The 14246-nt window shown below is 45.7% G+C and overlaps 1 protein-coding gene across 1 annotated transcript in view; it reads right to left on the reverse strand.

Moving 5' to 3' along the window:
* Nucleotides 1-3126, reverse strand: part of TOP6BL (TOP6B like initiator of meiotic double strand breaks) — a 69210-nt gene extending 66084 nt beyond the window's left edge. Inside the window, exons 1-2 of the mRNA XM_066360000.1 lie at nt 3003-3126; nt 917-1049 (exon numbers count right to left, since the gene is read on the reverse strand). Coding sequence (XP_066216097.1) covers nt 917-1049; nt 3003-3032 — 163 coding nt within the window. The 5' untranslated portion in view covers nt 3033-3126. The remainder of the gene's footprint in view (nt 1-916; nt 1050-3002) is intronic.
* Between the last annotated feature and the right edge of the window lie 11120 nt (nt 3127-14246).

Here is a 14246-nt window from a genome sequence, read left to right on the forward strand (position 1 = left end):
GATCATATCCATGATCCCATGCTCAAGCTGGTGAACCCATGCTCAATCTGGTAAATCCATGCTCAAGCTGACAACCTTGGGGTTTCGAACCTGGGACCTCACCATCCCAGGTCGACACTTTATCTACTGGGTCATCACCAGTCAGGCCACTATTCATTTTATTTCCTTTCTTTTTCCTTTATTTTTTGGCTCTTTCCCAACTACCAAAGGCTAGATATGAATGAAAAAGGAGATAAAATTCAATGTAATTTAATTTTGCTATGAGAGAGGTTCAAATCAAAAGCAACAGTGAGATTGTTTCTGACCAATTTTACCTTAAGCCAGTAAAATAAGTAAATCTGTGATGTCATTCTACTCATCTTTCTTGTATGACACATTTGTAAATCTATCACCAGATAGTTATTACATAATTAAGTTTTTAAACTATGGAACAAACCCTAAAGTAGTAACATGATAAAAGATTATGACAGGCCCTGGCCGGTTGGCTCAGCGGTAGAGCGTCGGCCTGGCGTGCGGGGGACCCGGGTTTGATTCCCGGCCAGGGCACATAGGAGAGGCGCCCATTTGCTTCTCCACCCCCTCCCTCCTTCCTCTCTGTCTCTCTCTTCCCCTCCCGCAGCCAAGGCTCCACTGGAGCAAAGATGGCCCGGGCGCTGGGGATGGCTCCTTGGCCTCTGCCCCAGGCGCTAGAGTGACTCTGGTCTCGGCAGAGCATTGCCCCTGATGGGAGTGCCGGGTGGATCCCAGTCGGGCGCATGCGGGAGTCTGTCTGACTGTCTCTCCCCGTTTCCAGCTTCAGAAAAATACAAAAAAAGAAAAAAAGAAAAAGATTATGACAAATTGAATTTTTAAAATAAACTATAATATAAATCATGACAAAGATAGAAAATCAACATTTTTTTCTTCCTCCACTTACTAGTTGTTACACAATGAAGAGTATTTGCCTGGTGTTCAGAATTTAATGCTTCTATGGAAATCACTAGCTGTCCTTCTAGCAATGCTCCCTTTGCTGTTTCACACTTCCAGTGAATTATTAAGTATTTCAAAATCTGAAAAAGGCACAATTCAAAGAAAACACAATCTTCTTTAGAGATCATGGTAATAATAAATTTGTACGATATAGTTAATAATTCTAATTTCAAAAAATAATATTCTTGCTTGCAAAATGTCAGATCTACATTTGTTCAGAACAAAGCATTGTGTCTAAACAGAAGAAAGAGCATAGGGGAGTGACGTAATAAAGGAGACAGTAAACTTCAACAGTGTTCCCAACAAGACAGGAAATGGAGACACTAAATTGCTTTATTCAAAAGATAAATTCATCTGAAAATAATTAGAAAAAATTAAGTAGGAGTTTGTTTTTCCTGTTTCTTTTTTCTCTCCCAAAGAAAAGCCAGCATTGAGTTATGAATCATCTCTACCTTTCATTAAATCAACATTTCTGAGGGTCAGAATACGAGCTAAGAGCACTGGCGCTGGAGGCAGATACCTGTTCTTGAATCCTGATGTCGCAAATTCTAGCACGTAACCTTGGGCAAGTTACTTCTCTGTATCTCAGCCTCCTCACTTATAAAAGAACAAATTCACCACATATGGCTGCTGCTGAACGTGCGAAATGCTTGATCCACTGCTCAATAAATATTACCTATTATTTCTAATAAGTTCATCTACAATAAAGGCTGCACACAATATTTTAAGGTGAACAGATCTCCAAGATGTCTGGGTAAAAATTCAGTCTTGATGAGACAAATCTGAAATAAAATACACTGTATTTAATTCTATTATGTTTTTGAAAGTAGACTCTCACTTCCGTGTGTGTGTGTGTGTGTGTGTGTGTGTGTGTGTGTGTGTAAAAGAGCAGGGAGGTCTCAGTAAGAGAACTTGGGAACTAATCCCAATTTGTACCAGAGTTTATAAAGACAGTTTCCAAGCATGTCTACATCTAACACTTTCCTTCACCCATCCTCTGATTTATCGTGCTCCTAAGATTTTCCAGCAGTTTCTCTGTCCGTAATGAGAAAGTGGTTGGGAAGTGAACACCGGCCCAGGGAGTCAGAAGCTCTGGGTTCTATCGACTGTAGAATCGAATCCTCCAGCTTTTCTTGGATGATGACAAAGGCGGCGGCGGGAAGGCTGGAAGCACTCGGAGTGAGGTCAGGTCGACCCCGTGGGGCGCACGCGCTCCTCTATCTGTCTGGTATCCCTCACGAGGCCCGGAACTAAGAATCCAACCAGGTACCGGCTGTGGAAGTGCTGTACCGGAGGAACAAACGTGGCGAACCGGTGCCCGGGGACAACCCCACCTTCCAGGGCAGGAAACCATGTCCAGTCCACGGGTGCGGCCTACCGTCACCCAGCAGCGCCGGCCCGGACCCCGATGGCCGAACATACCCCGATGGCCCGGCACACCCTGACGGCCCAGCCTCGGGGGCTGCCCCACACCCCGACGGCCGGACATACCCCGATGGCCCGGCACACCCTGACGGCCCAGCCTCGGGGGCTGCCCCACACCCCGACGGCCGGCAGCGCCTCGCCCTCACGCCGGCCTGGCACGGGCCGGTCCCGACGGCCCCCAGGGCGGGGCAGGGCAGCCCAGCCCGCCTCCCGCCGCCGCCCTCCCGGCACGGGATGGGACAGGGCCCCGAGGCTGGCGTCCCTGCTCTCGCCCTCCGTCCGCTGAGGTCTGACAAGCAGCCGCACTTCCCGAGCCTCGGTGCTCTCCGCTGTGCAGGGCGAGCAGCGACACGTGGCCATGCCCTCAGCTGGTGGCCGTCCCTCCCTTAGGGCCCTCGGGTTTTACCACCCAAGCGCTCCCACGCGCGGGGTCTCATCCCGTCCTCACAACGCCGCGTGACTGACACCAAGCCGTACCGTTCCCGAACCTTCCTTTGCCACCTCAGACAACGCCCAGACCCCTCTGCCCAAACTTCGCGGTCTCCTCACAAAGCCCATCCATCTCCACATAAGACTGTCCCCCGCTTTCTCTCCCTTCTTGACATCACCTCACAGACGGCCACCGCCAACCCCTCCATTCCGCAAGAAGAGCGGCAGCAACGCCCAGCCTCGCGGCGCCGCCCGCGGCTTCGACCTCCGCCCGCCGCCACGCCCGGCCGCACGACGCGGTCTCTGCCCGACCGCGTGCGCTCGCGCCCCGCCCACCGGCCCTCCGCGCGTGCGCACTCGGCGTCGCCCCGCCCCGCCCCTCAGACCTTGAGACTCAGGAGCCTGCCCGGAACTGTGGGAGCCACACACAGCTGCCGCGACCCGTGGGCGGAGAAGTGGGCGCGCCGCAGGGCCGGGGAAAGCCCGCGGGCGGCGAGCGAGGCTGGAGGCGAGCAGGAATGAGGCCAGGCCAGGACTCCTCCTTTCTCTCGAAAGAGACTTTCCCACGGTCCCGCCGAGGCTCAGCCCTCAGCCCTTTCAAAACGCCTCGGCCGCCCCGAGCCCGGACAAGCTGCTGGTGCGGGACCCCAAGTCGGTTCTTGACCCCCAAGCAACCGCACCTACAGGGGCTACCCCACCCAGCTGCCCCCGGCCAACTTCTGGTTCCCCGACTTCGCAAATAAAAATGCAGGACGGACAGTTGCATTTGGATTACAGTTTTAAAAGGGAAAAAACAACAACTTAAGCATACATGTATCCAATGCAATATTTGGGGCAAGCTTATACTTAAAAAATTATTTGATCATTTGAAATTCAAACTGGGCGTCCTGTATTTTCACTGGCACCCAGTCCCAAGCATATTCCGAAACCTAATTCCAAGGTGCCCAAGCAACCCCAGGCAGTGCCTGGAAGGGGACCCTCGCCCCCAGGGAAAAGGTCCCTCCCCACGTTGGCTCCACTGAATATGCCAAGGGCAGGAGTTGGCTTTCATAGGCTCCGCTGACAGGAGAAGCTCTGGTTTTCCAAAAGTGCTCCCAGTTGAATGCAAGGTAGTCTTCCAGACTCCAGCTGCAGGGCTCCGGCCAAGTTCAGGGCGAGGCGTGGCGAGTGGAGGTTCAACCCACACGGATGATCCTGCTGCTGGTTCGTCAGGCAGTCAAAAGAAAACTGGTGAGAGAGATTCCTGCCTGGCAGAGCGTTACCCAAGGAGAAGGGTGGGACAGGGTGTTGGCTGCTTTCCTTCAGGGAAAATTCTTCCACCCCAGCTCTGTGAAGCCAGGATTGGGCAGAACAGGCGGGGAACTGGCAGTGTGCCGGGCCAGTGCACAACCTTGGTTCTACTCCAAAGAACATGTCTACTGAAACCTGAATCATGGCTCTGAGTCTGAGCTCAGCACTGTATAGACCACCCTCCCCATCTCAGTTGCTCACAGGTAAACCTATTGGTGAAAGGTGGCTTTTATTTTTGGAAAGTTCATGATACTATCATCTCAGACTTGATAAGCTGACATCTGGGGAATCATTGGAGCCTTTCTATCCCTTTCACTCCTTTACTCTCAGATGTTCCCTTTAGGAAGCGGAATTGCCAAAGGGAAGAGCGCTAACATTTATTGAATCACTGCCTGTTTGTCACCACTGGCTCTTTATATAAATTTTTAACTATGACAGTATTTTGTGAGACAGTTGTTATCACTATTTGATGGGCCACAAACCAAGGTGATAAGGATGGCTCTTTCTATTATATATCTCCCATGGAGAGAGGTGAGTAGCAGAAAAGGGCCACAGCATCCAGTTTGTCTCTTACCCAGCAATTTTGCCCCAACCTGTTTGGGGTCTAGTATCTAATATACCATTGAACTGAGTCCACATTATTAAAACTCTTTACTCAGACCTCATCTTCAGAGCAATAGAATGTTAAGAGCCAGAAGAAACATAGAGTGTGGGAGACTGCAAGTGGCAAAGCCCTTTGCAGTTCAAGGCTTAGCAAAAGGCTAACTTCTCCCCCCTCCACCTCCATATTGGCTGAGAAGCTCAGTATTTGCACTCATCCCATCTCCCCACTTCACTTGCTTGCTTAAGTTGCTGGAAGCAATTTACATGCCCTTCCTCTCATCCCTTGTTTGTTCTCATGTTGGTTGATTTCAGTTATACAAGGTGGAGGGTTTCTGCACTTGGAAGAATTCTTGGGTTGCCTTGGAGATGTGTGACTTTGTATGGGAGACTTACTTATTTGCATATGGCTATATAATAAAGCAAACCGGGGGCTGTGTTGCTCTGTTCTTGCCATCAGCTTGCAGAGGCTTCCCAATCCTATCCTATTTCTCTTTAAGTCTATTTTCTTCATTCCACATCATTCTCACTCAGGACCAGGAATTACTAGCCGCGCTGGTTCACAGCAAGAGGTTATCAATTGTCTTCAATAGATGAAGAGCCTGACCAGGCAGTGGTGCAGTGGATAGATAGTCGGACTGGGATGCAGAGGACCCAGGTTCGAGACCCCAAGGTCACCAGCTTGAGCGCGGCTCATCTGGTTTGAGCAAAAGCTCACCAGCTTGGACCCAAGGTCGCTAGCTTGAGCAAAGGGTTACTTGGTCTGCTGAAGGCCCGTGGTCAAGGCACATATGAGAAAGCAATCAATGAACAACCAAGGTGTTGCAATGCGCAATGAAAAACTAATGATTGATGCTTCTCATCTCTCCGTTCCTGTCTGTCTGTCCCTGTCTATCCCTCTCTCTGACTCTCTCTCTGTCTCTGTAAAGAAAAAAGAAAAAAAGAAAAAAAAATAGTTGAAGAAATAAGAGGCCCAAAGAAGTTAAATGATCTGCCCAAGGTTAAGGTCACCTTAGTCAACCAGGTCAACTAAGTAACCATTGGATGCTACTTTGGATATTTCAGCGCCAGTGTTCCAGATTTTAGCAGTGCCTTCAAAGGGGGCCAGCTCTTCCCTGTTCTTAGACGTAAGTGGCGTACTATTCTGCTCGCATTCCTTCACTCCAGGATTTGGATTAGTGTTTCATGTCCACTTTGGACATCCTGTTTATTCGGAGAAGAAATCGCCTGTTTGGCTGGAAGAGACCCCACCTGAAGAGTCCCAGGTTGATTCTGACCCAAACCCAGGGGTTTGAGTGGAACCAGAACATCCTAGAGAATGATGCTGGTGGACAGAGACATTTTAGGAACATTTGATCTGGCTTTCGCTTCTGAATGTGCCCTTTCTGTGTATATCATTTCTAGATACTTCTTAGGTCCTACCTTGTTCTCCCCTAGAGCATTCAAAAGCCCTGAAGAGACTAACCTCAGGAACTTAGGTTTAAAATATCCCTATGGTCCCTCTTATCAGGTTGATGCAAAATAAAGTCCATACAAAGAGTTTCTACCCCCCTGGGAAACTATTAAGAGTCTTTTCCCCCTACATCTGTCGTACAACGGGAATTACAATAGGAAAGGGTTAACTGCTTCTCTCAGGTCCTGAGCAAAGTCTATCCCCCACCAGTTCCCATAACCGGGTTTCCTGAAATGGAGCAGCTCCCAGGTGCCTCTCCACTAATCACATCCTTAGAAATGGGGCCATGACGCTTAGATTAGCTCATCCCTTCACCTTCTTGAGGCCTTCTCCACCTGGAGCACAGAATCTGGGGCAGCTTCACTACTCCCCTCTCTTTGCTTTCCTATCAGGGGTCAAACAGGGATGTTCATGCAGAGGACTGTTAGGTTAGGGGGGCACTAGAGGCCATAGTGGTGCTGACTTTTGTGCAAATTCTTGGACTACAGTGTTTGTTTTTCTTCATTCTTCATGGACAAAATGAAGATCACACCAGGATGCTACCAAAGTTTGCATGACTAGAGTGTTTTCTTCTTCACCCCCATTCCCTGTTTTCTTTCTCTCCTTCTTGAAATGACTGACGAAGATACTGGGTAGCTTCCTGTTTTTCCTGGCTGACAATCACCCTTTGTACAGTGTCTGGTGTCTCTACCAGTAGCCAGTTCTGGGGCCAGCCCAGGAGATTTTATTCCTTTCCTGTTAGTGTCCAATTTCTCCTCTTCCTATCTAACCAATAAAATCTATATCACAAAGTGGTTCTGCCCTCAGTAATTAGCTTTTGGCCTTCTTTCTAGGCAGGTGCATTTGTCCTGCCAGCAGATATCCAGTGGAAGGAAGTATTTTTTGTGGCATAAAAGCCTTAGGAATGGGAATAGCAGTGCAATCCGGTCACGTATGGCCAAGTAAACATATTGATCCAAAGGCCAGATGATCAACTTGATTTGAAAGACAAATAGGCTAACTGGGACAAAGATTCATCTTCTAGGATTCCCACTAAAAAGGACACTGGCTGGACGTGTTCAGTCTTGGTGCAGTCTTTGTATACTCACGGTACTCTGAAGTACTTTAACAGGAATACTGGTGTACAAAGTCTTTAAAGCTGGTAATATGGAACCTCAGCTGAGCTGGTTGTTCACTTGTCTCTGAAGTTGACTTGATTTTCATCTGTTCTAGCTATCAAGTCACTTCTATCTTCCTGTTTTGCCAACTTTTATTCTCACCAGTTGAAAACAAGCTGTGGGATCAAAAGTCTAAAAGGATCAGGATGTCTGAATTCTTTTCCTATTTTACCACTCACTTTAGGTGTTACATTCTAGTTTTCCACAACTAAAATAAGAAAATTCTCCCAGGAATATCATTACAATAACATCTGTTTTGTTTTTTGTTTGTTTTTGTGGCAGAGACATAGAGTCAGAGAGAGGGATAGATAGGGACAGACAGACAGGAAGGGAGGGAGATGAGAAACATCAATTCTTCGTTGCGGTTCCTTAGTTGTTCATTGATTGATTTCTCATATGTGCCTTGATGGGGGGGGGGGCTATAGCAGACCGAGTGACCCCTTGCTCGAGCCAGCAACCTTGGGCTCAAGCTGTTGAGCTTTGCTCAAACCAGATGAGTCCGCACTCAAGCTGGCGACCTCGGGGTCTCGAACCTGGGTCCTCCACATCCCAGTCTGATACTCTATCCACTGCGCCACCGCCTGGTCAGGCCAATTTGAGAGTTTTAGAATCTTCAAATTAGAAGAAATCTTAGAAAAAATTTAATCTAGTATTTACAACCAGAGAAACAATATTTTTTTCCAATTCATTTCCTTTATCCCTATACCTCTTCCTGAATAATCCCTCTCTACCTCCTTCCTCATGTCTTCCTGGTGTCTAAGATGGAGTATTGATCTGATTTGCACAATATATTTAGTATATTTAGGTTTGGGAAACAATCGCCCTAATTCATGTCTCTTATTTCATGCAATAGTCATTCCAACAGTTCTAACAAGTTGATAACTAGCTTTTACTTAAATATCTAGTGTTGGAAAATTTGCCATCTCAAGAGCCAACCCATTCCAGTTTTGGACAGCAGTAGTTTGCTGACGATTTTTTTCGTTATATTGAATTGAAATCCCCCCCACCACAGTATCTTCCACTCATTGATTCCAACTCTACCCTCTGAAACCACAGAGAATTCAAGTAATTCTTTCATAAAGGAGAGTTGAGAATACCCAGGATTGCTATTGTTAACTTGCCACAGTGGTTCAGACCTGGCCTGAGTGATTATGTTACAGATGTCCTGTGCTTTGTACACCAGCTGTGTTCCTAAAACATCGTACAAACCCAGTTTTGTGTGAATCAATTAATTTTAGACATACTGGGAAGTTGACTGTTGAAAAGAAATCCTGTTTTCAGTTCTCTTATAAACTGAAGAATCCTTTTGTAATAAAAATAACTTCCCCCATTAACCTTTCACAAAAATCTAGACTTTTATTCTTCATTATAAGCATACCTTGTTTTATTATGCTTCACTTTATAGGGCTTCAGGGATATCATTTTTTTTTTACAAATTGAAGTTAAGATCCTCCACCAGCAAAAATGATTACGACTCACTTTATTGTGAAACTTGCTTTATTGCATTGGTCTGGAACCAAACCTGCAATATCTCTGAGTATGCCTGTATGTTTTACTTAAGGCAAGATTTGCCTACATACAAAACAAGTAAAATAATAATAACAACAGCTAACATTTGTCTAGCCCTTATCAGGCACCTGGAATGCATTATTTAATTCCTCATAACTTCTTTAAAATTATCTCCCCCTCAAAAAAAAATTATCCCCTATTTACAGATAAGAAAACCAAGGTTCAGAGAAGTTAGATAACTTGTTCAAGGTCACACCATAGAACGTGATTGGCCAGAATTTCAATAAGGCCATAAAACTCCAGAGTATTGTTCCTAACTACCAGGAAGCTTCATAGTTAAACAATAATAGTACCATTGCACAAGTAAATTAGGTTACAATACAGAAAACTGACCTAAAATTTCTATAGCTTCAAAGATGTACACTAAATCTACGCCTTTTGGGTTCTAACATTGTATGTTTCCCAGCACAATCCACATTTTCCAGTGCAGTTTGATCAAAGAACCCCAAAGACTTCCCTTCACCTATTAGTAGTAAGCAGATGCTGCCCAAATTTATTTCAGGTATATGGGTATGATCAGACATTTTTTCAAAGGTTCTGTGTATTGCCAGGGTTTTGTGGCATTAGCTTCTTAGAAGAAAGGAGTGGTTTGTTATTGACAGGTTAAAATCAAAAGTATTGAGAATTATGGTTGATCCCAGCCTGCTCCTAGATGGTTTGGAACCATTCAAATGGGTTTTACGGCCCAGTTTTGTTTTTTTTTTAATTTTTCATTGATTGAGTGGGAAGGGAGAGGAGCCTCAACTTTTTGTTTCACTTATTCAGTTCAATTGTTTACTCATTGATTACTTCTTGTACGTGCCCTGACCGGGGTCAAACTCACGACCTCTGGCGGGCCAGGTTGACACTTGATCCACTGAGCCACCAGGCCAGGGCCTAGGCCCAGTTTTTAATGGTGTTTAGGTTTGGAACTTAAAAATAGTCTTAGAGGGATGGTCCATAAATAAATGCTTTTTTGAATCCAAGCTGGACAAAGATAAATGGATGTAATACTTCTGTGTCCTCAAAGCAGGTTTATTTTCTCCAGTTTAGTCAACAGCAGCGTCCACTCACAACATTGCTTAGCTCAGAGCATATATCTCTCCAGGCTCCTAGAATGCCAGACTTTTCTACACTATGTACGGGAGCTCCAGGTAGGGCTCTCTTTTGTCCTCCAGGCGCCACCTCCATCAGATCATAGTCAGATGCCCATTTGACTTAAGACTCTACCTGGCTCATCTGCACACTTTCACTTTCAAATACCTGATCATTCTTTGCAAATCATGTTCCTAGCTGGCGTTACCCTGGCCTGCTGGTCTACCATAGTCGCAGGAAGTCAGGTCTGTCCTTGTGAGGCACTGGCACACCCCTTGCAAGCCCACCTTTCTCATCTGCACTTGTATAGCAGATTTATTTACAATCATAATTATAGACTCGGGTGAAGAAATATGTAATTTTCTTTATTTCACAACTTAGCTCTTCAGCCCCCTTTTCCACTAATGGCAGAAAAATGATAAACCATACCAGCTCAAGACAGCTCAATCATTTCAAGTAGCATATGCGGTTTCGTAGTATCTCCTCCCTGTCCCCTTCCCTACATGGTGTCCTAATTTGGGTTTATGTATCTTTCTGATATCAGAGCAGGGGCATCAAGGTCAATGTCTGTCTCTCTGACCTAACTGATAAAGTATAGCTTCCTCCACTTGGCCTTGGCCACTGGGTTCTATGGCTCCTACATCTGTGGCAGGGTTCCCTGGCAGGGGAAACTGGTCTTGATATAGACAAAGCACAGTGATTGCTTTAGGGGAGCTTGGTGACCCCCGCTCAGCGATTCCTGGTACTACTGAACCTCCATCTGTTCCCTAGCTTGGTCAGGTACCCCTCAGCCCCTACTGTGGGGTTCTCGCCCCCCAGTCCAAAGCAATCCCCACAGGTACCCTAACTCTCAGTTCTCAGGTCACTCTCACACGCCTCCCAGGCGGGACACCGAGGAACTTCTCAGATTTCCTCCAAATGTCAGCAGATGAGGAGATTCAGGCTTAGGGGGTGACAGGGCTTAAGGTAATGAAGAGACAGAATTTATCTCCGATCTGCTGTGCCTACCCAGGTGACAATGCCATTTACACTCTGCAGCAGTTGCCCCTGTTAGCACAGGGTACTTCTCAGCGTTCCAGGAATGACATGGAACATAAGCCCCTGCTGTCCACTTTTTTCTTTGGTGGTGGAGATGGCCCTTCAGTTGCATCTAAACTCTCTTGTTCTCCTTTCTCAGTCCTTGTCAATTCTGCACCAAGTTCTAAAAGGCTTATATTTTTCTGTGTGGGGGGAAATTTACATGTTCTTTCCAATTCAACAGTTGATGGCATAATTTCTGAGCTTTGGGTTTATCGGATTCTGTCTCTTGACATTTAGAGGGAGGCTTCTGCAGAAAAGTAAAAAATTCCTTTCTTCCTGGCCTGACCTCACCACCCATTCTCTCTCGCCCTCTGTTTTCCCTCCCACTGCTCTTATTTCTGTTTTCTCACATGCACCACGCATCCTACAGCATCAGGCCCGGTATCCGCACACCCTGTGTCCCTATAGCTGAGAACTGGCTCAAGTGTCAGACCGTCTGGGTTAATTAAAATCCCAGCTCTTCCCCTGCCTGGTTTAATGACACCAGGCAAAGCATTTAATCTCTCAATGACTCCGTTTCTTCTTCTGAAAAATGGGGTTAATTCTCACTTCTGAGTTGTTACAAGAATTAAATGAAATGATATGTGTAAAGTGCTAGAAAGATAATTCCCAATTTATATTAGTAATGGCTATTATTATCCTTCATTCTCTGCCTGGTTAATGCTCTCATATTTCAAATCTAGCTCAGATGATCTGACCTCCCTAACCAGGTTATGACTCGCTGTTATAGTTTCACATAGCATCCTGAACTTTTTGTTCATAACACTTATTATACTTTGTGATTATAAGTCTGAGTATATATACTCTATGATTAGTATTTTATTAACATCTGTCAACCCTAGCAGAATGTAAACTCCAAGAGGACAGAGACAGTGTACATTTCAGTCATCATTAGATCCCCACATCCCAGCACATAAGCCAGATAGTTTTTGATTGAATGATTAAATGGAAGGCAAGGAAGTATAGCCAGAGTTCAAATGACTGAAGAAGATTGTGATCAGAAAGAGTAAGGGCAATGTGGTGGACGGTCAGAGTTTCTCACTTATTTTTTAAGCTGGCAGGTACCTGAGTATATTCAAGTGCTGATTGGAAGGAGCGAGAAGAGAGGAGCTCACCAGAAGGAATACTAGCCATGAGGCTGTGGGAGGGGATGGGACTTAGGGAAGGAGCCAGGAGAATCAGTCTCAGACAGAAGGAGGGACACTTCTTCCTGGTACAGGAACAAGAGCTAAGAATTCAGCTCCATCTGTAGGTTTGGTGGCAGGAAATCCTACCAAGACCTTCTCATGAGTCTTGGTAATATAAGCAGAAAATCTGGATTCTCTGAAAAGCTCAACATACTTATACATCATTTCATTTTTGCAACTTATATAAAAAGGAAGCAGAAGTTATTTTTCATCCTTGACTGGACTGACGCACTACAGGGCAAAAATAACAGGTTTCCAAAACAACTTGGTAACAGAGCTGAGACAAAGTGATCTCTCTATGGAGAACACCTCCTCTCCAAGTTGGGAAAGAGTATGGCAATATGATAATATGATAAAGTAATAATTGTGGACCATGGTTGAGTGCTTACTATGTGCCAGGCACTGTTCTAGTACTTCATCTGCAGTAACTCATTTGATTGCCCGTGTTATGATACTGTTTTACAAGTAAAGAAACTGAATCCCAAGGTCAACAGCTTGTGGCAAAACTAGGTTTGACACCAGGAAGTCTGACTCCAAAATAGATGCTTTTAGCTACTCTGCTAACCCCCCTCTCTAGCAGAGGGGAAAGAGCATACTAGCAATCAAAAGATTCTGTAAACTTGAGCATTCACTCAGCTATCTGAGCATCAGTTTGCTCATCAATAAAATGAGAATGATTCATTTTACCTTACAAGGATTATGAAATGCTGAAAATGAGAGCTCACTATACAAAAGACATTATTATGCTAATTCGGAGACCTAATATTCTTGTCTTTTAATTGGGTCACAATCTACTCAGTTGTTGTTGAGACCCTCAGTTCCCACAACCAGTACAGCAGCAGAGGTTGGGAGTTCCAGCTCTTTGGGCAGATCAGCTGGTTCTCTCATCCCATCACCTTTGACCTCAGTGCCTCCCTCCTTAACACATTCACTCCTACCTCTGGAACAGTTACGGCTATGCCCTCACTTCTTTGATTCCACTGCCTGAAGGAGTGATTGTTTAAAAAAAATATAAGTAATAAATAGCCCAATTACAGCTAATAGTGAGGTGCACCCCAGAAGGCCAAGTTCCAATTTGGTGGTAGAATCACTGTTCCAGTTTAGAATCAGTCTATCAGCACTAGCGGAAAACTTCAAGGTCATCCTTTAGTGCAACAACCTGACCCTTCTCCCAACTCCTTTTATTTATTTATTTATTTATTTTTTATTTTTCTGAAGCTGGAAACGGGGAGAGACAGTCAGACAGACTCCCGCATGCGCCCGACCGGGATCCACCCGGCACGCCCACCAGGGGCGACGCTCTGCCCACCAGGGGGCGATGCTCTGCCCCTCCGGGGGGTCGCTCTGCAGTGACCAGAGCCACTCTAGCACCTGGGGCAGAGGCCAAGGAGCCATCCCCAGCGCATGGGCCATCTTTGCTCCAATGGAGCCTTGGCTGCGGGAGGGGAAGAGAGAGACAGAGAGGAAGGAGGGGAGGGGGGTGGAGAAGCAAATGAGCGCTTCTCCTATGTGCCCTGGCCGGGAATCGAACCCGGGTCCCCCGCACGCCAGGCCGATGCTCTACCGCTGAGCCAACCGGCCAGCCAACCCCTTTTATAGACTGGGAAAACTAAGGCCAGGTAGGTGAGATGGCACAACGAGTTAGGATTGGTAAAAGGACTTTTTTGAACCTTGGAAATGTTTTCAAATGGATTTAATACAAATGATTTCCACTTGCCCAAATCGTTTCCGGCAGGAACTTTGATAACTTATATATTTGTTCCAGTATGCATATCTTTTGAGAAAGGAGCAAAATCCTAAAATTCCATTACTCATAAATAAATAAAACCTTAAACCAGGGGTAGTCAACCTTTTTATACCTACCACCCACTTTTGTATCTCTGTTAGTAGTAAAATTTTCTAACTGCCCCCCAGTTCCACAGTAATGGTGATTTATAAAGTAGGGAAGTCACTTTACTTTATAAAATTTATAAAGCAGAGTTACAGCAAGTTAAAGCATATAATAATAATTAC

Source organism: Saccopteryx leptura, chromosome 1, assembly GCF_036850995.1.
Source record: "Saccopteryx leptura isolate mSacLep1 chromosome 1, mSacLep1_pri_phased_curated, whole genome shotgun sequence".
NCBI classification, from domain to species: Eukaryota; Metazoa; Chordata; class Mammalia; order Chiroptera; family Emballonuridae; genus Saccopteryx; species Saccopteryx leptura.